General features: G+C 46.1%; 1 protein-coding gene across 2 annotated transcripts in view; it reads right to left on the minus strand.

The window, feature by feature from the left end:
• RGS11 (regulator of G protein signaling 11) overlaps positions 1–24,606 on the minus strand; it is a 2,073,835-nt gene that overhangs the window by 2,006,539 nt on the left and 42,690 nt on the right. For both annotated transcript variants that reach the window (XM_078664273.1, XM_078664274.1), the window contains exon 2: positions 22,164–22,260. In XM_078664273.1, the coding sequence (XP_078520399.1) occupies positions 22,164–22,260 (97 nt within the window). The remainder of the gene's footprint in view (positions 1–22,163; positions 22,261–24,606) is intronic.

Genomic DNA, 24,606 nt, shown 5'->3' on the forward strand with positions numbered 1-24,606 from the left:
CCAAGCTAACTAATGATGTCCCTATGATTAATAGTAGCATTCTCCAAACCCTATTTTATGCAGATGATGCGATCCTAATGGGCCGCACCCAAATGCACTACGCACTTTACTAAAGGGCTTTATTGATTTTATGGCTGTTATAGATCTTCGTACTAAGTTTAATAAATCTTTTTTAATGGCATATGGCCCAAAGAAGCACCTTATTAAATCATTTGCCTTAGGAAATGAGTGTTTACAAAGCACTTGCACTTTTCCATACTTGGGTCTGGTATTTGCAGCTAATGGTCTGTGGACGACCCATGTGTCTCACAGTAGAGGTACATTCTCTAAAGCTATTAATTCAGTACTGTCACTACTCCAACCTAAAAAAGTTGAGGTAGTACTATCCATTACTAACATTTTTAAGTTACAATGCATTCCAGTTGCAACTTATGGGGCAAAGGTTTGGGGTTACTCAGGCTGCTGCAAGGGTATTCAAACCAAGGAAAATAGATTCTGCATTAAATTGCCGGGTGCCCCGAACACTGCATCAAAGTACATCTGTCATGGGGAGTTAAATTTTTGTCATATATTGAGGATTTTATTAGAGCCCCGCCACCTATTTTTCTAATTAAAGTATGTCAGAACCCAGCAGCAACATTAACAAGAAGCATAATTTCTGACTGCCTCAACTGCGATAAGGAGATGGGCATACCATGGCTTTCTGCTGTACGAGATAGTCTATCTAGAGTAAATCTCGAACACCTCTTTCGAAATCCAACCGACTTGGGCAGTGTAACCAAAAAATCGCTTCAGGGGTTGTTGTATGAAAAGTTTAACACGTTAAGACCCGATGAAGAGCTATCTAAATTGTCAGTAGCAAGGTATATGTCAATAGAGAACATATCATCCAATTTACCATCAGGCTATCTCCTGAAGAATATTGAACGATGGAAAAGGGGATTATTGTTTCGATTAAGAGCAGACATTATGAAATACATGCTATGTTTCCCGCTAGGGTATAGCACCAAACTTGATCTGATGACGTGCCCATGCGACAACCATAGTAAACAAACCATGGTACATTTTTTATTCTTGTGTAATTTCTATCAAATGTACACAAAACTGTTTTTAATTCCGTTTTTTAAGGAAACTGCCATTATTTTTTTTTTTTTATAAGTCTTTTTATTGTTGCTTCAGAAGTATCACAAGTGTAAGAAATGATCATACGGTAGGACGTCAACATTCCGCCCTGGCCGTCAGTTATGCAACTTTTCTTTTGGTGCTGCATGACATACCCCTCAGTAGAAGACTTTGCTTTTAAACTAGCAATAGAAAGGAAGTATATAAAAAAAAAAAAACAATCAAATCCCCTAAAACAGCAGCACACCCACCCCTCCCCCCTCTTCCTTCCTCCTGGTCTCCCCACCCCTCCTCCCTGGCTTACCCATTAATTTCGGATACAAGAACTGGCATTAAAGTACTCGCACATCACGTATGGGTCCCCAACAAGCAGACAATCAAGTCCAGGGCCTCCTCGACCCCTTGGTACTAGTCCACAATGTCTCAATCTAGTCCATGGTATTGTCTCCACTTAGCCCAGACTCTCCGAAATTTTTTGGGGCAACCTCTTGCTCTATAAGTCACTCTCTCCGCCGCCATGTACAGGTCCAACCCCCTCCTCAACTCCTCCATATCTGGTTTTTCGGGCGCCCCCCATCGCCGTGCGATGTCCCTTTTTGCCACCACTAAAGCCAATACCAGAAAGATACTCAAGGGGCGGGGCAGGTCTACTTCCGTGGTCATGCCCAGTAGTGCCAATTTAGGGTCCCGTGGTAGGTCCACCCCCAGTACATCTTCTAGCTCCAGAAACACACCCTCCCAGTATTCTTGAATGATTTCACATCCCCATAGTGTATGAAAGAAATCGCCAGTTTGCCGACGACATCGAAGGCATGCTGTGTCTGTTATCTTACCCATTTTAAAGAGTCTTACCCTGTCAAAGTAGGATCTGTGGAGTATCTTAAATTGAATGAGACGGAGTCGTGACTTAATCGCCACCTCACGAGGGTGCATGAGGGCGAGTGCCCAGTCCAGATCCTCCAAGCCTCCCACGTCTGCCTCCCACTTGTCTCGTAGTACCTGCAGGTCACCCAGCTTATTGTTGGTCAGAGTTTTATATATTAGGGAGACTGCCCCTCTCTGTATCTGTTCCTGCAACAATCTACCCTCTAGTGGCGCATATTCTGGGATGTCTGTGAGTGCAATGTTTTGTGCTCTCCATGCATGATTCAGTTGAGCGTATTTGTAGTACTGGGTCGTGAGTAGGCCAAACTCGTCTTTGAGCGCCTGAAAGGTTTTAAACTCCCCCCTTGCTATCACGTCTCCTACTGTGGAGATGCCTATGTCATCCCACCTTCTAAAGCCTTTTAGCTTATTAAGCTCACCTAGCCATTTGCAACACCATAGTGGTGTCTGACGAGTGAGTCTCTTGTCCCAACCCATTCTTTTCGTCACTCTATGCCACGCCGTTAATGTAATCCTAGTGGCCGGAAGGAACTGCTGACCCATAGTTTCTCCGTATAGGTAGTGTAGTATAGTCTTGCACGACCATTTAGACCTCTCTAGGGCATAGGTAGGGTGGTCGGCTGTCGTGTGTAGCCACTCGTTGATTGGGGCGAGATGTTCCGCCCAGTAGTACGCTTCTAGGTTGGGAAGCGAAATCCCCCCACTATACTGGTGTCGCTGCAGTGTGGAAAGAGAGACTCTTGGCTGTTTCCCCAGCCACAGGAAGGTGCGCAGTTCAGCATGGATTTTATTCAAAGTCTTATTCGGCAGGGGGTAATACTCGTTCTGGAGAGCGTAGAGGAACTTAGGTAATAGGACCATTTTATACAGTGCGGCGCGACCTAACAGGGTGAGTGGGAGCTGCCTCCACCTGTCCATCTCTACCGTTGCCTCTAGCATTATTCGAGTTATGTTCGTACTGAAGGAGCGTTCCCTATATAACGTTATAAATATGCCTAGGTATTTGAAGCCGTCATTAGTGTGAACAAGCAGTTCTGGTAGGCACTCCCTCCGCTCATTACCCCGTGGGTCGTACAGGACCGATTTGTGCCAATTTATCTTATGCCCCGCCCTCGCCCCGAACTCGCCCAGCTCTCCAAACAGTGCTGGGATTGTCTTGTCCGGGTCCGTCACGAACCATAGTATGTCATCGGCATACAAAGATATCTTTTCCTGTGTTTCTTCCGAGTCACCCCGGAGAAAGCCTCTAATGTCCTGATTCTGTCTAATCCGTATCGCTAGGATTTCAATCGTAAGGGTAAACAGGAGGGGGGACAATGGGCAGCCCTGACGCGTTCCCCTGCCAATTGGAAATTCGCGGGACAGCCTTCCATTAACCCGTACTCTCGCTCTCGGGTCGCAATATAGGAGCCGAATCCATCGCATGTACTTGGGCCCAAACCCAAACCGGTGGAGGGTCTCCATCAGAAAAGGCCAGTGAACAGCGTCAAATGCCTTCTCCGCATCTAGAGAGAGAAACCAATGGGGGTCACTTCTCTCGCAGATCTCCTGTAGCCAATTATGGGTGCGACGGAGATTTAATTTGGTCGCCCTATCCGGAAGGAAGCCGGACTGATCCAGATGCACTAGCTCCGTAATGACCTGCCTTAGACGCCTAGCCAAGACAGTGGCCAGGATTTTCGTCTCCGTATTTAGGAGGGAAATTGGGCGGTAGGAGGAACAGTCGTCCCTGGGTTTTCCTTCTTTGTAGATTGGGATAATAGTGGCCAAGGCTAAATCCGGCGGGAGATTCCCCGCCCGATACGAGTCAGTGAATAAGGTCTTCATGTGTCGCTGCAACAGATCCGCCGTTCGTTTAAAGAATTCCGCCGGGAATCCATTGGGCCCCGGAGTCTTCCCCGGCTTCAGGGCTGCTACAGCTTCCGGTATTTCCTCCAACGTCAGGTCCGCTTCCAGGGCTGTAGTGGCCTCTGCGGACAAAGTAGGCACCTCCATATCACGCATGTAACATCGGGCGTTCTCTCTATCACCTAGGTCCCTGGCCCTATAGAAGTCCTCATAGTAGGCCGCAAAGGCGTCTGCAATGGCCCCATCCGTGTTCACCCGTGTGTTTCCCACTAACGTAATCTGATCCACCCACCTGGCCGCTCTCTCCCTCCTGCTCAACCAAGCCAGAAGTTTACCGGACTTGTCACCTACATCATACAACCGATGTAGTGTTGCCAGAGCCTGAGTGCGTGCCTCGTCCGTGACTAGTTCCCTGTATCGTCTTTGTGTGTCTAGTAGTTTCCTGAGGCGTGCCTCTCCCTTCTGCTGGTGGTACTCTGCTTCTAAATTCAAAATGGATACCTCTTCACTTGCCATCTGGCCCTGACGAGTCCGTATAACGTCCCTTAGCCTACTCTGTATGCGATCTCTCAGGACTGGTTTCATTGCCTCCCATAGGGTAACTCCGGAGTCCACCGATCCCTCGTTTTCGGCCATATAGACCCGTATGTCCGCTCGCATACCCCTAAGTATTTCCGGTGTTTGGATGTCCCATGCCGCTAGTCGCCATTGCAACTGTCTCTCTCCTCTCTCTCGCCCCATCCGCACATAGAGCGGGGAGTGATCCGAGATCCCTCTTGCTTTGTACTCTGCTAGATCCCCTACTGCTACCTCCTGTCTGGATACGAAAATATAATCCAACTTAGAAAAAACTTTGTGTGCCCCCGAGTAAAAGGAATACGCTTCGTGCATTGGATGGAGCCATCTCCATACATCAAGGAGGCCGATGGTATTCATTTGCCGAGCAAGGGCTGTTGTGGACCCTACTATGTGAGGTGAACCCGACCTATCTTGTGAGGTGCACATCACATCGTTAAAATCCCCCCCACTATTTGAGTTGTGTCGGCCGTGTCTAGTAGGATGGTAGCAACTGCCTGCAGTGTGCGAGATTGTAACTTGGGTGGGGCGTATACTGATAGGATCGTGTACCTACGTCTCTTCCACATCCCCTGTACTCCCGCATATGTGCCCTGAGGGTCTAGCCAAGTGCGTGTAACTGTAAACGGTGTTTTTTTTTTTTGAGGATCGCAACTCCCCTGGAGTCCGTCGTGTATCCTGCATGTGCCAGGACAACATACCGTCCTCGCCCTATAAATGCGCATTGATTACCTCTAAGGTGTGTTTCCTGGAGGAGGACGATGTCAGGTGCCAGCCGTTTAAGGTACGCACTAACTGGACCTCTCTTAATTTTCGATCCCAGGCCGTTCACATTCCATGTTAACACCGTGACCCCTGAGTCACCATTGTGTGGAGTGTCTAATGTACTTGCCATTGTGGGTCACCGTGTCCTCCCCTTGTGGGACCTCGAAGTAGGGATGTCACCAGGTGTGGGGTGGCATGTCTCTGCTGTTCCTCAACGGACTCCCCCCTCCCCCCGCCCCCTTCATAAACCCCGACATGAGTGAATACAAGAACCAACTCCCCCCCGCGCCCCCTCCCCACCTCCCTCCCCATCCAGTTGGGTCCCAACGTGGGACGAAACCATCCACGGGAGAAGGTCTGTTGCCCTCCCACACATCCCTCCCCACGCTAAACAATAACCAGTACTGAAAACCCAAAGAACGGTAGGGGGTGTGTCAACTTGCGTGCTCCGTTCCGCGGCGCCGCTATCTCCCCTGATCTCTACGCATCAATGGTCACGAATGTGAGTCCTGCGTGTCCATATTCATCCCTTGACCTGAGGAGTCTTGTTCCAATTGCTGAATTTCTGCGACCAGCGGGTGTATGGATTCATCCACTATTTCTTCTTCCTCCCCTCCGGACACGTGGTCTTCCGGTTCCTCTGTTTCATCACCTTCTGAACGGATCCCATTTCTCAAACAGCTGAACCTCGAGCCCGCCACAAAGTCATTGCCCGGGGACGCCGATCTGCTTCCTTTCTCGTTCTCTGTTCCTCGCATTCTGTATGGTGTCGCCGGTGTCTTCTTCTGTGTCCTCCGTGTGCCCCGCCGCTGCGGTTTCGGAACCTCCCACAGCGGCCTTTCCCGCATCGCATTGTCCATCGCAGCTCGACCTGCTGTCTCCCTGCTATTCAGAATAGGGCGCTCTTCGAGCCATTGCCACACGTCCTCCGGGTGTGTAAAGAAGATGGATTTGTCTTTATAAATTACCTTGAGTTTGGCAGGGAAGAGGAGCATGTACGTGATGTCCAATGACCGCAGCTTAGCCTTTACTGAGTCAAACGAGCGGCGCTGCTTCGAGACCTCCTGACTGTAGTCCGGAAAGATGATTATGGTGGTATTCTCCAAGTGAATCTCCCCCATTTTTCTGGCTTCTCGTAGGATCAGGTCTCTATCGGTAAAGTTCAGGAAGCGCGCTATCACTGGTCTTGGTCGTGCTCCCTCCGGAGGTTTGGCTAAGAGCGCCCTGTGTGCCCTTTCGATTATGAAGCACGGGGAGAATTGCGCCGCCGGGAAAGTAGTTTTCAGCCAGTCGAGGAGGAAGGCGGACATGTTCTTTCCCTCAATCCCTTCTCTAAAGCCTACGAAGGGAAGGTTGTTGCGCCTCGATCTATTTTCGGCGTCGTCCACTTTCCACATCAGTTGACGGTGGGAGGCCTGTAGTTCCGCCATGTCCTTCTTGAGTGTAGTGATCGATACTTCATTGTCGGTCAGTCTTGATTCGGTAGCCGTTACCCTTTCCGTCAGGTTTCGGAAATCCTGCCGCAGTAGCGTCACCTCGGACCCAACCTCTCCGATTTTCATCTCCAGGGCTGTTAGTGATGCCTGAATGTCTGTCCTGGACGCCTGGATGGCCTCCATTAACATGACCGTGTCATTGCGCGAGTCAGGCTGGTGAGACTGCTGTTCCGCCCCAGGTCGCGTCGCCGTAAAGTTGTCCATGGGGCCTCGCCTCGAGGACCTTTGCACCGGGTCGCCTTTCCCCATGTTGAGTCAGTCTGTGAGCCGGGGGCACTTTGTGCAGGTCTCCACCCTCTGCGGTGGCGATGGGCTTAGCGTGTAGCGCACAGTGCTAGGGTCTCCGAGTGGCTCTGTCGGTTGTGCCTCGGTAGCTTTGTCCCAAGCCCTCCACCTGTCCCAGTCCCGAGCTCCACCAGGTGCCCCACTGTAGTGCGATGAGCGTTGTCCTGTGCTGCAGGCCGGAGTTTATTTTTGGGGTGTGCCGGCTCTCGCCCACTCCACTCGGCAGGTTATGCCTCAATACGGGAGCTGAAGCTCTTACCCCCGTTTGTCCTCGCCCACACGCTCCCCTCGATTCTCGGCCTTCAGCCCCGCTTCCCTCACCAATGCCAGTCACTTCGGGCGTCTGCAGAGGTCGGCCGCCATGTTGGTAAAGGCGGGCGCCGTGGAAGAGCCAGTCCCCGCTTCCCGCTCCGCGGGCTCGGTCTCCGCCTCCACCACCCGATCTCACCTCCGTTCTGTCTCGTCAGCGGAGCTCGGGCACACCGTGTCTCATCAAGGGCCGCAGGGGAGGGCTCCGTCGTCACCGCCTGACTCACAGTCCGCCGGCCGCCATCTTGGTGCAGGCAGCCGGTCGGCCGCGGTCGCCTCGGTCCACCTCTGCCCCTCCACCGGCGATGGTCCGATTACACCAGGCGGACAGGCGGGTCGCGGGGCCCCCATCAGCTGGGCGCTGTGCTGCGGGACCAGAGGCAGGGCATTAAAGGCGCAGCGCTCAGCCGAGCGCCGCGGTCACCAGCATGGCCTCCGAGGGTCCCCCGGGGACGTCGTATTGCGCGGTTCCCTGGTGCAAACGGCTCCACCGTACAACTGGGGCACTTCTCTCCGGTACCAGGATGTCGATTATTCCGTTTTCCGTCGTTTCTGGACCGCTGGGGATATGTATCGTCGGATAAATGTGCAGCTCGGCCGGAGCTCCGGCAAGGCACGTCTAGTCGGCCATGCTGCTGGCCACGCCCTTCGGAAACTGCCATTATTTACCTTAAAATTGCCTGTATTAAAATTCTTAGATTAGAAGAAGATGCTTTGGTCATCCGAGTAAGTTCCTTTTTGGAAGCAGCTGTTCGTGCACGCATTTTCCATGGGCAAAGAATGATGGTTGACGTTTAGCATGTTTCCTGCCAAATATGGTTATAATTGAGCTGCAATAATGTATTTATGTGCATATCACATACGTCATTTTCCTTTTCACGTGTATCATATTTCTATGTATTTTGTAGATTTTAAAGTATTTTGCATTATTGATTTATCTGACCTGTGCTTTTATGGATACAATTTATGAATCCGAATAAAGATCTATTGAATTCTATTGAATTGAAAAACTGATTAACTGCTCACATAAAAAATTAAACCTAGATTGACTTAAATATTCGCACTAAGCCTCTGCCACTACTATTGCAAAAAAAGTGCAAGTTAGACAATTAGCAGCCAAATATTCCAGACAAAAATAAATGGTGAGCTCTCTTATTCCCTATTATTGCTGCATTTGTTACTCTCACCACCTCGCCTTTTGACTGGTTGTATATCTTTCCAAGCAGCATATATAAAGGATCATGCTGACTGCTCATGTTTATTTGCTCAGTCGAGTGCGGGGGCTGTTCTCAGCTTGACATTATGCTTTGTTTCAGCCTGTGCGCACTGCAGTCAACCATGCTCAACAGCAGGTTTAGCCTGCAATACAAAGCAAACCCAGGGAGGCCCCAGACGAGACACAATAGTACCTCAGGTCCTTAACCCAGGGACAAATCTGCATGGCATGTTTAACACTAAGGATGATCTGTGACAGGTTTTGCATAAGATGAATGCTTCAGACTAAAAGTTATTTAAACACGTATTTCACTTTAGTACACATATGTAAAGTATTTTTTCTCAATCTTCAATGACTTGACAACAACGCCACGAGTAAACAAAAATCATGATAGTTTGTTAAGTACAGAAATATGGCACGTCTCAGAAAAAAATGGTAATTTGTGCATATTTTGTGAATAATAGAAACAAAGAGCCCAATAGCGATCCCATTAAATTGCTCTTCGAGCAATGAGAAGTGGTAGTGATAGGACCCAGGGCCACTCAAATCAGTGGGTATGGAAGTAAAGTTTGACCAGCAAAAAAGAGTAAAGCAGATAAAACAACCAACATCCCAAAGAACACCACTGACGCTGAATGTGTGAAAATACAGCAAAAAGAAAGAGATGATAGTGCCGTGAAGGTAATTTCTAGCTAAGGGTCAGAGAATTCTCTGAGAAGATTGTGTGGCACATCCTGTTAAACTGAACCAACATGAGGTGTTAGGAATTCAAAACGTCCACACAGAACAGTAGGGAACATTGCAGGTTCCAACAAATACTGGCCTCTCCCTGTTATTATGCCGGGAGCTGCTGTCAAATTCCGAGAGTACATCGTGCGTAGTGGTTGCTGAATTGAAGTGCCATTTATACTTTTCTATCTTTATTGCATGGATCCACAGACTTGAGCTCTAAGATTATCCTCGTACCAGGGGCGCATCACTGTGTGCGACCTAATTCCTCCCACTCGGGTTGGAACAATTAAGTAGACAGTTTATCCTTATCGTTTGTGGGACACCGTGGGACGAACCTTTCCTTGCACCGGGATTCGGGAAGCGTATGACTGTCTACATTTTTACCCTTGCTGGTTCATATACTCTTTGGGTCACCGTTCTTTATAATTTAATTGCCCTGATGAGGTTCCGCCCAGGAACAAAATGCGTTGGCTGTGCAACTTGTTTGGCATAATTGCTACAATAAAGAATTAAATATTTTGGACTAAAGAAGACTTTTTGCTTATATTTGAATGAGTGCGCCTTCCACCATCTGAAGAAACCTGTTGACCTTTTTTGTGGCTTGTGGAGATGGGCACGGGATGTGTGCTGCACCGGACTCATACTCATTATATTTATGTTATGATTGTGCTGAACCTTGGTCAGGTCGTCTGTTCTGTAATTTTTGTATCTGTTAAATACTGGTTATAAGTCCAAATTTTGAAATATACTGAAGCTTATTGAGAGACACAAGGTAAGGATGTTGCAGTTGTGAAAGTGGTCTAGTTGAGTGATCATCCTATCCGTAAGTCACTAGGACAAAGGAATGGAGATATTTGTTTGCTAGGCAGCTATATATATTTACACATGCCTCCAGGCCCAAGAGGTGCGCTTTTAGAATCCATTGGAACGCTCCTAGAGGTGGGAATGTGTGCCAGGTCCTTTACGGTGATGGAGATTTTAATTTTTATCTTGAAGACCTCACCAACCCTGATAGCCTAAGACTGCAGCAAGTTTTTGGTGTGGGGGAGCTCAAGCAGCTAGTGGGGGATCCCACTCACATAGCAGGACATACACTAGATGGAATCTTTTTAAACAATCCCTACTTTTCCTACTCAAAGGCTCTGCCACTTTTTTGGACTGATCATGCTGCAGTTCTATTTGAAATTAAACAGATGGAACTATATCAGCACACACCCAAGCCTAAGGCCACTGTTGGACTTGACCCTTTTTTCAGGCTCATCCCTGAACTTTTTGCCATCCTCCTTTATTTTGTCTGACCTGTTTTTGTTGGTTTTATGACTCTGGGCACTTTATCACTGCTGATCAGTGCAAAAGTGCATATGTTCTCCCTATTGTAAATTAATGTATTGATTGGTGATTCCATGATTGGTTGGTTTGGTTTACCTGTTAGACCCTAGTACAGTGCACCAGGAGTTCCCAGGGCTTGTAAACCAAATGCTGCTAGTGGGCTTGCAGCACTAGTTGTGCCACCCAGAGGAGCTGCCTTGTAAAGTGTGTCTAAGGCCTGCCATTGCAGAGCCTGTGTGCAGTCTGGTAATGCCATGTCGACGTGCACCCACTTACCAGTCCCTAAAACGTCCCTTTTTTCATACCAGACACCTCTATGGTAGGCCCAAGGGCAGGGAGCATTGTAAGTATAAGGTAGGACAAGCCCTGATGTGTGTGGCATGTCCTAATAGTGCATTACAGCCGTTTTCATTTTTCACTATTGCAAGGCTACCCACAGAATGGGCGGTTAGATTATTACATCTTATAATCCTAACTGACTCAGGGAACACAGTAGAAATTCAAGTTTAGTATGACTGGACTCAGAATGATAAAATACATCTTTTAGTGAAGTTGGTTTTAACATTCTGTGTCTGAAAATACCACTTTTAGAAAGTAGGTATTTTCTTGTCTAACCTTCCAAGCCTGCCTCTGCTAGGTTGTGTATTCCTTGTCTGGAGTTTGTGAGTGACAGGGCTGGGGGATTCCAGGAGACAGGGTGAGTCTGCCCAGTGGTGAATAGAGAGATCTGTATCTAGATAGGTGGGAGGAGGTGCATCTGGGACCTGATTAGGACTGTGCCTGCCCCTCACAATGCCGGCTCCACCCCCTTTGGTGCGTCTGATGTCTCTGCCCGGCACAGTGAAAAAAGAGAAGGAATCATGTTTACAAAGTACTCCAGGGCTGTGCTTTCCCACCACAATGTTGGCTCCACCTCCTGCGTGGCGTCTGATGTTTCTGCTCTGCACTGTGAAAGGAAAGAAGGAGTCATGTAAACAGAGTGCTCCAGAACTGGTTTGGACTGGGCAAAGGCCCCTCTGCCCTCAGAGGACAAAGGATTTTGGGGTATAAATATTGGGACCCTGATCCAAAGAAATTAGATCACTTTTGGACTACAAGAAGAAACCTTTGCTGAGGAGAGGAACCTGAAGAAACTGAGGAGAGACTATCCCTAAGCTGAAGTGCTGCTTGGGGGATTGGCCTGCAGTGGTTGCCTGACTGCCAAAGAAAGGAGAAAGAACTTTGTGTACTTTACTTTCAACTTGTGAAGGATCTCCAAGGGCTTGGAAGAGAGCTTGCCCCCTGACCGAAGTCTCACTTCACCAGCCTTTGTGGATTGCTGCTGGAAATGATGTTTCAGTGGCTACAGAGGCAGGGAGCTGTGACCGACTCTCACGACCAGCCTGGTGTCCTGTAGGCACCGCATCGAACAATGTCCGCCTCGAACAACGCAAGCTCTGAGCTCACCGACTCTGTCCTGATGCCGTCACCGAGCCGCTGCCTGCACCGCAACTGGTGGACACCGTGACGTGCAATGCCTCACTACTCCGACTCGTACTGGTCTGACCGACACGGTCACTGTTGCTGACTTCGAGTCCTGTGAACGCATCGGAGTTGGGCGCCGCCTCACACGTTTCAGGACGCATCGCCCAACTCATACCACTGTCCAGACTGATCGACGCCAGCTCCTGAACTCCGGCTCTGTCGCTGCACCACAAGCAGAAAGCACCGCAATGAAGCACCGTCTCAGCAACGTACTCCTTGGACCCACCTACTCCGTCAATGGGCTGCTGCATGCACCGCATCGAGGGACAACGCGTCCTGCAACGCTTTCTTTTCTGTACCACGACGATTGCCGGAACCGGCTCACACGCCCATGCAGGCCGCATCAAGTAAAGGTACTGTGACTGAGTCTGTCCACATTTGAGTGGGCCCGAACCGACAAAGTCCGCTCGATTTGTTAAGACTCTGTGTTATTTCAGCAACGCTGTAGCGGGAAAGGGGTACCGACTCGCACAGAACAGGGATTTACGCATTTGTAACAAGAACTCTTGATTTCTAATAGTATTGTGGATTATTTTTGTCGTCTATGGTCGTGTGGTAACTCTATATAAAATATACTTATTTTTATGAATATAGAACCTGTGTGGTGTCCATTTGTAGTGTTGTCACTTTATTACTGTATGTGTTCACAAATGCTTTACACACTGCCTCTGAGATAAGTAGGGGTTATTTTAGGAGTGTACCCCTTACCCTGACTAGAGGAGAGGGTCCCTATTTGTCACAAGTACCTACTTGTGCCAATTAGAGACCCCCAATTCTAACAGTCACGATTACTACAAGGGCTTGGAAAAACATTAGCAGCCTAGAGTTAGGAAGTCTCCTGAAAGCCACCGGGAGAGATTGTTTTAAACATACTGACATTGACCCTTTGACATTATACAATCGCAGAGCATTGAAGTGGCCTGTAGTATTGGGAAACAATACTATTGTTAAAAAAAATTACGAGCTGTATGTTGATCTGTTTTCCCCGTATACTAACTCCCCACCACAGGAACCCAATATGCAAATTCACGCAAATATGTTTTTAGGACTGGGGGAACTGCTGACCAATAAAAAGGGGACAGCAAAACACAGCGAAGGGGGATACATGGTATGACAAAGGCTGCCGAAATGCTAAAAAGGAACTTATAGTGGATGCAAAGAGTAATAGTGTGCAAGCGCTAAGGGAGAAAAGGAGGTTCTATAGGAGCTTAATTGCTAAGGCAAAGAAAGGTTGAGAGGAGAAAAACTGGTCCGAACTATTGGAGGCATGTAAGATAAATGACCAGACCTTATTCTGGGGTCTTATTGCTAAGGGCTCCGGAGGTGGAACCCCCAGCAGGGATAGGTTCCTTGAAGGAAATGTTTGGGTCTCTTATTTTTCAAAGTTATACTCCCCTAGTAATACTGAGCCTGCATTTATTAATGAAGATCCAGGACCTAACTTGAGTGTTACACCCCTGTCTTTTAGTTTGGCAGAGACTATCAAAGCTATTAAAGCGATAAAACCGGGAAAGGCTCCTGGACCGGACAGGATCCCGGGGAACCTATGGAAGCATGAAAACATGATATGGGCCCCATATGATAATTGTCTTTGTAACAATATTGCCAAGGGTGCACCTATTCCTGATACGTGGCGGGGCGCCGAGATTGTAACTATCTTTAAAAAGGGGGATCGTATGAATCCGGCCCATTATAGACCCATTAGTCTAATTGTCGTTCTACAGAAAGTATTTGCGAGGCAGGTTTTAAGTAGGCTGAGTTCTTGGATTGAGGAGACTAGCACCCTATCCAAGTACCAAGCAGGTTTTAGAGAACGGATTAGTACAATCGACCAGGTGTTCAGATTTTTTTGCATCATCTCGAAATACATTAAAATGAAGGGGGCACATTTGTACGTGGCCTTTGTTGACCTCAAGGCAGCCTTTGACCTGATCTCTTGAAACTTACTGTGGTCAAGATTGAGAGACCAGGGGAAACATCCTTTACAACGCAACTTTTACCACGCAGTGCTATTAAAACGCAGGTTTTACAACGAAAACCATTACAACGCATTGCGCTGGGGGGCGCTCTAGGATAGGGAATAGATTTAATTTACTATCCAACACCTTCCCTAGTGTCCACGGGGACTGGAGTTGGAATAGTAAATTAAACTATTCACTATCAAGCACCCCTAAGCGCTGTAAAGGTTTGCGTTGTAAAAGCATGCGTTGTAAAAGTATGCGTTGTTACGTCATAGATCCAGAGACCAGGGTGTTCCTGGGGAACTGTTGGGACAGATCGTCAGGCTGCACGAGGCAAATTACGCCAGGGTGAGATGGGGCCTAAATGGAGAACTGTCAGCTCGTATTAATATAAATAGAGGTGTCAGGCAAGGATATGTGCTGGCACCAACATTGTTCTCCTTGTACGTTAATGATATACCAGATACCCTCTTGGGCTGCAAGCATGATTCTCCCAAGTTGGGTGGTGACCATGTGCCTGCGCTGTTATTCGCAGATGATACTATTTTAATTTCACAGACACCCAAAGGATTACAAAACTTACTAGATACCTTTTGGTCTTACTGTGATGTTAAAGGATTGGAGATTAATTAGTCTAAAACTAAGTATATGGCGGTTAATCCCCATAGAAATTTAAAAAAAACCATTAAGTGTTAACACTGAATCGATTGAACATGTTCAGAATTGTAACTACTTAGGTATTACAATAGATACTAAATTAAACTGGAAAACCCAAATAGATAAAAGCAAAATGATCCTCTCACAGAATGTGGTACCAATAACAAGGCGCCATAAGAGTAGTCACTTCAAAGCTGTCACTCCAGCTTTGAAGTTGTATAAATATAAAGCACAATCAGCCTAACTTTATGGGGCAGAGCTATGGGGCTATGTTGCTAAACACGCCTTTATGGTCCAAGAGAACATCTTTCTCAGGAATATCCTAGCGATTTCACGGCGTACACCCCTACACCCACTCACAATGGATCTGGACATCCATCGTACTGATGACCATGCTGCCTTACGACCCCTGTTGTATTGGGTCCGCATGTGGTCAACAGACGAACTAGTAGATTACAGAGAAGCCCTGAAAGAAATTCTGAAGATAAAAAATACCGCGAAGTTGGTATGGTTAAACCATATCGAGGACTGGTTGTTGAAGTTGGGGCAGAGTCACTACTGGGTGGGTCCTGAGGGTCTTACTTTGAGCTGTAAAAAATTGCTAAAGGAACGATATTGGGCATTTGTTTTAAATTCAAAATTACACAACCCGGTCTTGGGGGTTTTATGTCTCAAGTATCTGGGAATGAAGACTGAGAGTAGATTCGAACCCTTTATGGACGAGATTCTACCACGCCTAGCCAAATCATTGTACTTAAAGTTTCGTTATGGCATATTCCAAATCAAAGTTAAGACCGCGAGATGGGCATGTTATGAGGGTAATGTAGGGAAGGATGACCTGGCTAGATGTGAATTGTGTAAAAAACAACAAGTGATGGACTGAATGTGGATCAATGTCACACACTCCCCCAGTCAAAAGATCTGGGCCCAAATCCATCGTTTCTTTGCACTCCACACCACCCTGGGTCAGATAATGGCTTTATGCAAATCAGCTCTGACCCTGTTGCCCCATGGGAACAGTCCAGTCCGAACTACAACAGCCATATCTTTCCCAGACCGGAATCAAGCATCCGAGGACCGGACCGGTTTCGAGGTAACACCTCTCTTCAGCCCGGCTAGCTTGACTCCAAAACGAGAGTGGAAAAACGATGGATTTGGGCCCAGATCTTTTGACTGGGGTGAATGTGTGACATTGATCCACATTCTGTCCATCATTGTTGTTTTTGCAGTAACCGCTCTAAGTGTACTGGGGATGCTCAGACGTGAGTCCCAGGCACTCCACACCACTGGAAGCAAGCTAGCCGGGCTGATGAGAGGTGTTACCTCGAAACCGGGCCGGTCCTCGGATGCTTGTTTCCGTTCTGGGAAGGACATGGCTTTTGTAGTTCGGACTGGACTGTTCCCATGGGGCACAGGGTCAGCGCTGATTTGCATATCGCCATTGTCTAACCCAGGGTGGTGTGGAGTGGAAAAACGATGGATTTGGGCCCAGATCTTTTGACTGGGGTGAATGTGTGACATTGATCCACATTCTGTCCATCATTGTTGTTTTTGCAGTAACCGCTCTAAGTGTACTGGGGATGCTCAGACGTGAGTCCCAGGCACTCCACACCACTGGAAGCAAGCTAGCCGGGCTGATGAGAGGTGTTACCTCGAAACCAGGCCGGTCCTCGGATGCTTGTTTCCGTTCTGGGAAGGACATGGCTTTTGTAGTTCGGACTGGACTGTTCCCATGGGGCACAGGGTCAGCGCTGATTTGCATATCGCCATTGTCTAACCCAGGGTGGTGTGGAGTGGAAAAACGATGGATTTGGGCCCAGATCTTTTGACTGGGGTGAATGTGTGACATTGATCCACATTCTGTCCATCATTGTTGTTTTTGCAGTAACCGCTCTAAGTGTACTGGGGATGCTCAGACGTGAGTCCCAGGCACTCCACACCACTGGAAGCAAGCTAGCCGGGCTGATGAGAGGTGTTACCTCGAAACCGGGCCGGTCCTCGGATGCTTGTTTCCGTTCTGGGAAGGACATGGCTTTTGTAGTTCGGACTGGACTGTTCCCATGGGGCACAGGGTCAGCGCTGATTTGCATATCGCCATTGTCTAACCCAGGGTGGTGTGGAGTGGAAAAACGATGGATTTGGGCCCAGATCTTTTGACTGGGGTGAATGTGTGACATTGATCCACATTCTGTCCATCATTGTTGTTTTTGCAGTAACCGCTCTAAGTGTACTGGGGATGCTCAGACGTGAGTCCCAGGCACTCCACACCACTGGAAGCAAGCTAGCCGGGCTGATGAGAGGTGTTACCTCGAAACCGGGCCGGTCCTCGGATGCTTGTTTCCGTTCTGGGAAGGACATGGCTTTTGTAGTTCGGACTGGACTGTTCCCATGGGGCACAGGGTCAGCGCTGATTTGCATATCGCCATTGTCTAACCCAGGGTGGTGTGGAGTGGAAAAACGATGGATTTGGGCCCAGATCTTTTGACTGGGGTGAATGTGTGACATTGATCCACATTCTGTCCATCATTGTTGTTTTTGCAGTAACCGCTCTAAGTGTACTGGGGATGCTCAGACGTGAGTCCCAGGCACTCCACACCACTGGAAGCAAGCTAGCCGGGCTGATGAGAGGTGTTACCTCGAAACCGGGCCGGTCCTCGGATGCTTGTTTCCGTTCTGGGAAGGACATGGCTTTTGTAGTTCGGACTGGACTGTTCCCATGGGGCACAGGGTCAGCGCTGATTTGCATATCGCCATTGTCTAACCCAGGGTGGTGTGGAGTGGAAAAACGATGGATTTGGGCCCAGATCTTTTGACTGGGGTGAATGTGTGACATTGATCCACATTCTGTCCATCATTGTTGTTTTTGCAGTAACCGCTCTAAGTGTACTGGGGATGCTCAGACGTGAGTCCCAGGCACTCCACACCACTGGAAGCAAGCTAGCCGGGCTGATGAGAGGTGTTACCTCGAAACCGGGCCGGTCCTCGGATGCTTGTTTCCGTTCTGGGAAGGACATGGCTTTTGTAGTTCGGACTGGACTGTGCCCATGGGGCACAGGGTCAGCGCTGATTTGCATATCGCCATTGTCTAACCCAGGGTGGTGTGGAGTGGAAAAACGATGGATTTGGGCCCAGATCTTTTGACTGGGGTGAATGTGTGACATTGATCCACATTCTGTCCATCATTGTTGTTTTTGCAGTAACCGCTCTCAGATGTGAATTGTGTAGCAGCGGCGCCAGAGAGGATGAAGCGCATTTATTATTTTTTTGTTCTGCATTCACATACTCGAGGAAAAAGTGGATTTAGGCGTTACTGTGAGGCAGAAAGAATCCTTGAAACTAAAACAACGCAATCAACAGTTTTTAGTGTAAGCAGACATCTCTTTCCTGTGGCGATAGTACAAAAGAGACGGGGTCTTAAGCTGTAATGCCTTTTAGTTAGTTTTATATAATGTAATTGTCTTAAAAATTTGGACCCTTTGTATCTCTATTAGGAAAAGGGAGTAATAACACATATGCAAATTATGTTCCAATGAAATATTAATTTTAAATCTGTGATTGTAAATATTCTTTTCATAGTGATGAATGAATTGTGGGAAAATGGCCCAGAATGGAAAATTGGTTCTGTTTTAAACATTGTATGTATATCTTTTATGGTATGTGTCTTAACCGAAATAAAGATTTTGAATGAAAGCCACTGCCCATCCCCTGCCATCTAATGTAGAGGAAGCCAGAGCTACCTATACGGAATGGGTAGATTCCGCATGCAGGAATCTAGTGCCAGTCAAACAGTGCATTCCCAAGCACGCACTTCCTTCTGCCCCTTGGTATTCAGAAAACTTAAAAAGGCACAAACTCGATTGCAAGCATCTAGAGCGAGTTTGGAGGAGAGCGTATAAAAACTCCAATAAAGAGGCTAATAAAGCAAGTCTTATACTCTATTAAAAACTTCTCCTTGACACCAAAAAGACATATTTTCGGGAACAAATCAGGAATGCGAAATCCTTTTCTAAAGAACTTTTCAAAACTATTACCAAACTTACGACCTCGACTAACCCCAAAACAAATAGCAGTCCGGAACTCTGTGAAACACTCGCCTCCTTCTTTTTGCAAAAGGTGGATACTATTTTTTCCTCCTTTATGCATCAGCCAATTGAAGTGAATAAGGTCTCAGGTATATGGTTGAATAAGGACGTAAACTCATTCCCACACTGGACTGCTTCACGCCACAGGATTCAGAGGAGGCAGTTAAATTACTGTCAGAAATTAGATCTGGTTCCCCTTTGGACCCATGTCCAGCATCTGTGATCAAACTGGCCCCAGGCATTGCTGGGGCAGCCCTAACCCCACTGTTTAACAACATTTTAAATTCAGGCTATTTCCCCAAACCTTGGAAAACAGCATTGATCCTTCCATCACTAAAAAACCTAACCTAGATCCAAAAGACCAGAACAATTATAGACCTATTTCGCATTTTCCTTTGCTAGCAAAATTGGTTGAGAAGGCCATGAATGGCCAGCTCAAACACAAAAACAACAGTTGATAGACAGAATGCATAACAATGCCATACATTCATCCCAGTACAGAGATCTGGGCCTAAATCCATTGTTTTTTTGCACTCCACACAACCACAGTTCAGACATGGCCATATGCAAATCAGCCTTGAACCTGTGCCTCATGGGAACAGTCCAGCCCGAACTGCCAAGCCATGTCTTCCCTGCACCGGAATCAAGCATCCTAGGACCGGTTTCTGGCTATCAGCCGTCATCAGCCAGGATAGCTTGACTCCAGTGGTGTGGAGAGCACGGGACTCACGTCTGAGCATACCCTTCCCACTCGGGGTGACAAATGCAAAAACAAGAGTTGATGGACAGAATGCAGAACAATGTCATACATTTACCCCCGTACAGAGATCTGGGCCTAAATCCATAGTTTTTTTGCACTCCACACCACCCCAGTTCAGACATGGCCCTATGCAAATCAGCCTTGACCCTGTGCCTCATGGGAACAGTTCAGCCCCAAGCCAAACCATGTCTTTCCTGGACCGGAATTAAGCATCCTAGGACCGGTTTCTGGCTATCAGCCGTCATCAGCCAGGATAGCTTGACTCCAGTGGTGTGGAGAGCACGGGACTCACGTCTGAGCATACCCTTCCCACTTGGGGTGACAAATGATAAAACAGCAGTTGATGGACAGAATGCAGAACAATGTCATACATTCACCCCAGTACAGAGATCTGGGCCTAAATCTATCGTTTTTTTGCACTCCACACCACCCAAGTTCAGACATGGCCATATGCAAATCAGCCTTGACCCATGGGAACAGTCCAGCTCAAACTGGCCAGCTCAGCACGTTTCTTCAAGCTAAGTTGGACCCTACACAGTTTGGCATTCGTGCTGAACACAGCACTGAGCTGGCCCCGATTAAATCCAAAAAGGAGATTAGAGAGGCCTTGGAGCAGGGTGGCACCGCAATACTGATCATGTTGGATCTTTCGGCAGCCTTCGATACGGTCCATAATGAAGTTCTTATGGACTGTTTGTCCAAAAGAGGGGTTAAAGACAAGGCTTGGGATCTCCTGAGATCCTTTCTTACTGATAGGACACAAACCGTGGACTTGGGTAAAGATAGAGCCTTTCCCTCTCCTGTGTGGGGTACCGCAGGGGTCATCTCTGAGTCCCACATTATTTAATGTGTACGTGTCACCACAGGCAGCCTTGATTAGATCCTTTGGCTTCCAACTGACCTCTTATACGGATGACATGCAAATTGTGTTGTCTCTTCAGCGTGGCCGAGAAGGAGAGACAGAATCAAGATGCCACAACTGTATGCAACCTATTGCAGGCTGAATGTCATCAAACTGCCTAAAACTCAACACAAGTAAAACGGAGTTGATCATATTTGGGAACATCACAAATCTCTGGACACCGGACTGGTGGCCAAGTGCAATGGGCACAAATTAGGCCCCTGCTGTAAAGGCTGAAAATTTAGGGGTGATTGTTGATTCTAAACTCTTATTTGGTGACCAGATTAAGTGGAGTTGTTGCAACCAGTTTCTACATCCTCAGAATCTTAAGTAAAATAAAATTTCTCCCTCCTGAAGACAGTCTGAGGATAGCAGTCACAGTGCTCATTCTATCACGACTGGACTACTGTAATAGTCTCTATTTGAACATCCAACAGAAACACTTGAACTGACTCCAGATTGTACAGAATGCTGCAGCCAGGCTGCTAATGGGCACACCCAGGTTTGTTTCTGTGAGGAAGGGAATTAGAAATCTTCACTGGCTCCCTGTGAAACAATGTGCATAATTCAAGGCCCTTTGCACAGTTTCAAAGTCCCTAATGGGCATTGGTCCTGTCTACCTGAGACAACAGATACAATGGTACGTTCATGGAAGAGTGTTGCGCTCTTCGGAAGCAAAACAAGTGATCGTTCCTCTGTCAAAAAAGCCAGCTGGGGTGGTAGGAGCTTTCTCCACTGTGGTACAAAGGCTTGGAATAGCTTACCTCTGCATCTTAGGAAAGCAACCGAGCTCCTCCCTTTCAGGAGGGGACTAAAAACCTGGCTTTTCACTTGAACAGCTTTATGTTATCTATAACCTGGTAGGCAGTGCCCAGCCTCAGGATGCACTCGGGTAACAGTGCGCTCTAGAAGTTTTATTAACATTAACATGTACATTGATCTGTCAGGGACATATACAATTGGACCAATAGATGCAAATGTTATTTGACTTGGGAGTATGCAGTTCAAAACCAGACATACTACTGACACATCTGGAGGAGAATAATTTGAAGCAGATCACTAAAGAGGAAATGATTTAAACAATTAACAGGCATGCAGAGTGTTGAAGATAAGGCTGCAGAAGCTGGGTAAAAAGTTAACTTGATCCTGTATCTTCATAGGAGTGTTTTGCTGAGAACAATAAAATAGCTAGGAAATCAACTGTGATAAACATAGCAAGAGTAGCGGTTAATAGATTAAGCAATATTATGAGAACATATGTTTTTCTACTGTAAGGTGATTCATTATGACTCCCCAGATCTTTTTGCCTTTCATAGTTTCAAAGATTTATGTATTTAAACTGCAAAATGTTTAGAAATCTTAGGGGTTTGGAAGAAAAATTGGATGGTGAGGAGTTCTTGGTGTAGGGAAGATTATAAGCAATTTCGGTGGGGAAATTTGAAATTTAACATAAAGGAGTAACAGAAGGAGCCTTTACTGAAGCGAAGAACATTTTCAAAACAGAAGGAAATCCAGAAGTAAGCTAAGTCCATTAACTCAAAATAAGTGAGCCAGCAGGCTTGAAAAGGCAAATGTTGCCTGGAATGATGGGGACCTTGGATATAAGAGTACATTAGTTCATCGAGCAGGTGAGATAGTTGTGTTGTGCCATTCCTTCTCCAAAGTGTATGCATTCCTCTATTAGATACCTGATATGCTACAAGCAGAAAACTCACCGATCATGGCATGGGGAATAACTGTAATTAGCAGCCTTTGGTTCCTCATTTTGATGCCCACATCAGGGTCCTGCATGGCCACAAGTAGTTGTTCCATCTGTAAAGAAATGGCAAATAAAGGAAGTGAGTATCCGTTCTTAACATCAGTCAAGCAAGACAGACTTCACTGTCACATTTATTGTGGGAGGGAGGCATTGAACAGAGTAACACAGTAAAACATGAATGTAAATAAGTAGTTACAACATGACTCAGTAGTTGCCATTCATTTTTTAGTTTGTTGTAAAAAATCTTACTTTTCCTGTCTTTGGAAGTAGTATCCAGGAAACAAAATGTCCTGCCTAAAAACAATTATTCCTAGTGCATTCCTTTTGATGTGAAATATTATTAATCATTTTATTAACAATGGTTTTGAAAAAAAATGCCAATAAAAACAAATTCTGGTTTGTACAGTAATTTAAAAAAAATTATGGAACAGCAAATTGAAATAGGAAATATTATTTTTGCGTAATTTTAAATATTTAAATACAAACATGTAATATGAAAAATACATAATGGGTACCATATGTAATATACTCCTATGTTGGCATATCAGGGATCTAATGATATTTACATACTTTCAGTCTCCTGGTTTATATCACCAGAACCCTGTGATGGTAATACTGGACCATATTACACAGTTATCAAATATGTAACTTGGAATAATAGGTGCAGTAGTGTAACGAAACTTGAGGGGACTCCCCTTGCAAGGTATATGGAGGGCCCCCCTCCGACCACAGCCTGAAGTGCTCATGGTTTGGACTGTGCTGAGGAGGCCCCCTGCACTACTGTTGCTCTTACTGGAGTGGGAATAGTCATTTTTACCCCTCCGCTATGCAACACTTTCCCTACTGTTGCACTGTTTGGAGTTGGAATAGTAATTTTTACCCCTCTACTATCCAACACTTTCCCTACTGTTGCTCTCCCTGGAGTGGGAATAGTAATTCTTTCCCCTCCGCTATCCACTACTTTCCCTACTGTTGCACTGTTTGGAGTGGGAATAGTTATTTTTACCCCTGTTCTATCCAACTATTTCCCTACTGTTGCACTCACTGGATTTGGAATAGTAAATTTAATTATTTTGCTCTTCAACACTTTTCCTACTGTTGCACTGTTTATATTGGGCAATTTAAGTGAATTTTTTTTTATAGTTGAATGTTTTAATTTTTTATTACTTATAAATATTTCATTTTTCTATAATTTTAAAGTTTTAAAATATATTAAGGATAACAGTTCATTAATTATTTTAAAGTACACATACACACATATACACGTGTTACCATCCTTGTGGGGACTATGTGCGAATACCAGCCTTGTGGGGACTAACCTTTCCCAATGTTTTCAAAACACACAACAGAAAAATTTTAAGAAAAAAATCATGATACAGGATCCTACTTCAAATTTGCAAATATATTGTTATTTAATCGTGCGCACAGCACCATCCTTGTGGGGACTTGAACACGTGCTACCATCCTTGTGGGGACCTAGTCCGTAACACTATTTGTGATTGAATACAGTTGAAGGCACATGGCTAAATGTTTATTTTAGAGACAATATACACAAACAACATCATAATATATTCATATAGGAATTGCCGCATATATATTAGGGGTATACATTAAAGGCAGATCATGTTAATGTGCCAGAAAATATCATATCATGCTTAATGAAAGACACTTAAAGCTGCATTTAACCTATTTATTAGTGCTTAAAATCTTAGGAGATAAGGGAACTAACACATAAATAAATTAACATATGGAACAAAGGAATATGGTCAAGTGGAATCCAGAGCTTGAGTAGCTGCTTACATTTTTACCAAAATAGATGTTTAAGTCCCCACAGAGATACTGAAATAGTGAAATAGTGTGTCCATTCAAAGCTTAAATCCCATTATAAAGGGTGTGAAGCTAATGATGTTCAAGTCCACACAGAGGTTACGTGTAATTATAGAAATGCTCAAGTCCCCACAGAGATAGTGTGTTATCATAGAGATGTTCAAGTCCCCACAGAGATGGTGTGTTATTATAGTGAAGTTCAAGTCCCCACAAAGATAGTGTTTTATTACAGTATTGTTCAAGTCCCCACAAAGATAGCGTGTTATTATAGCGATGTTTAAGTCCCCACAGTGATAGTGCATGAAGGTGATTGTGTTTAAGTCCTCATTAAAATAGGGCCCGATTCACAAGGGTAAACGTAGACAAAAAGTCTAACTTTACTACTTTTCAGTATTCACAAAGGTAAATTTCGACCAAAAGTCTAACTTTACTACTTTTCAAAATTCACAAAACCCCATAAAGAAAATGTGAAGCTAATGATGTTCAAGTTGAAGCAAACAAAAGGGGATGATGGACGGAGAGGTGAAACCTTTGAGTCACTCATCCCATGTCACAGATCTGGGTTGAATCCA

Source organism: Lissotriton helveticus, chromosome 10 (assembly GCF_964261635.1).
Source record: "Lissotriton helveticus chromosome 10, aLisHel1.1, whole genome shotgun sequence".
NCBI classification, from domain to species: Eukaryota; Metazoa; Chordata; class Amphibia; order Caudata; family Salamandridae; genus Lissotriton; species Lissotriton helveticus.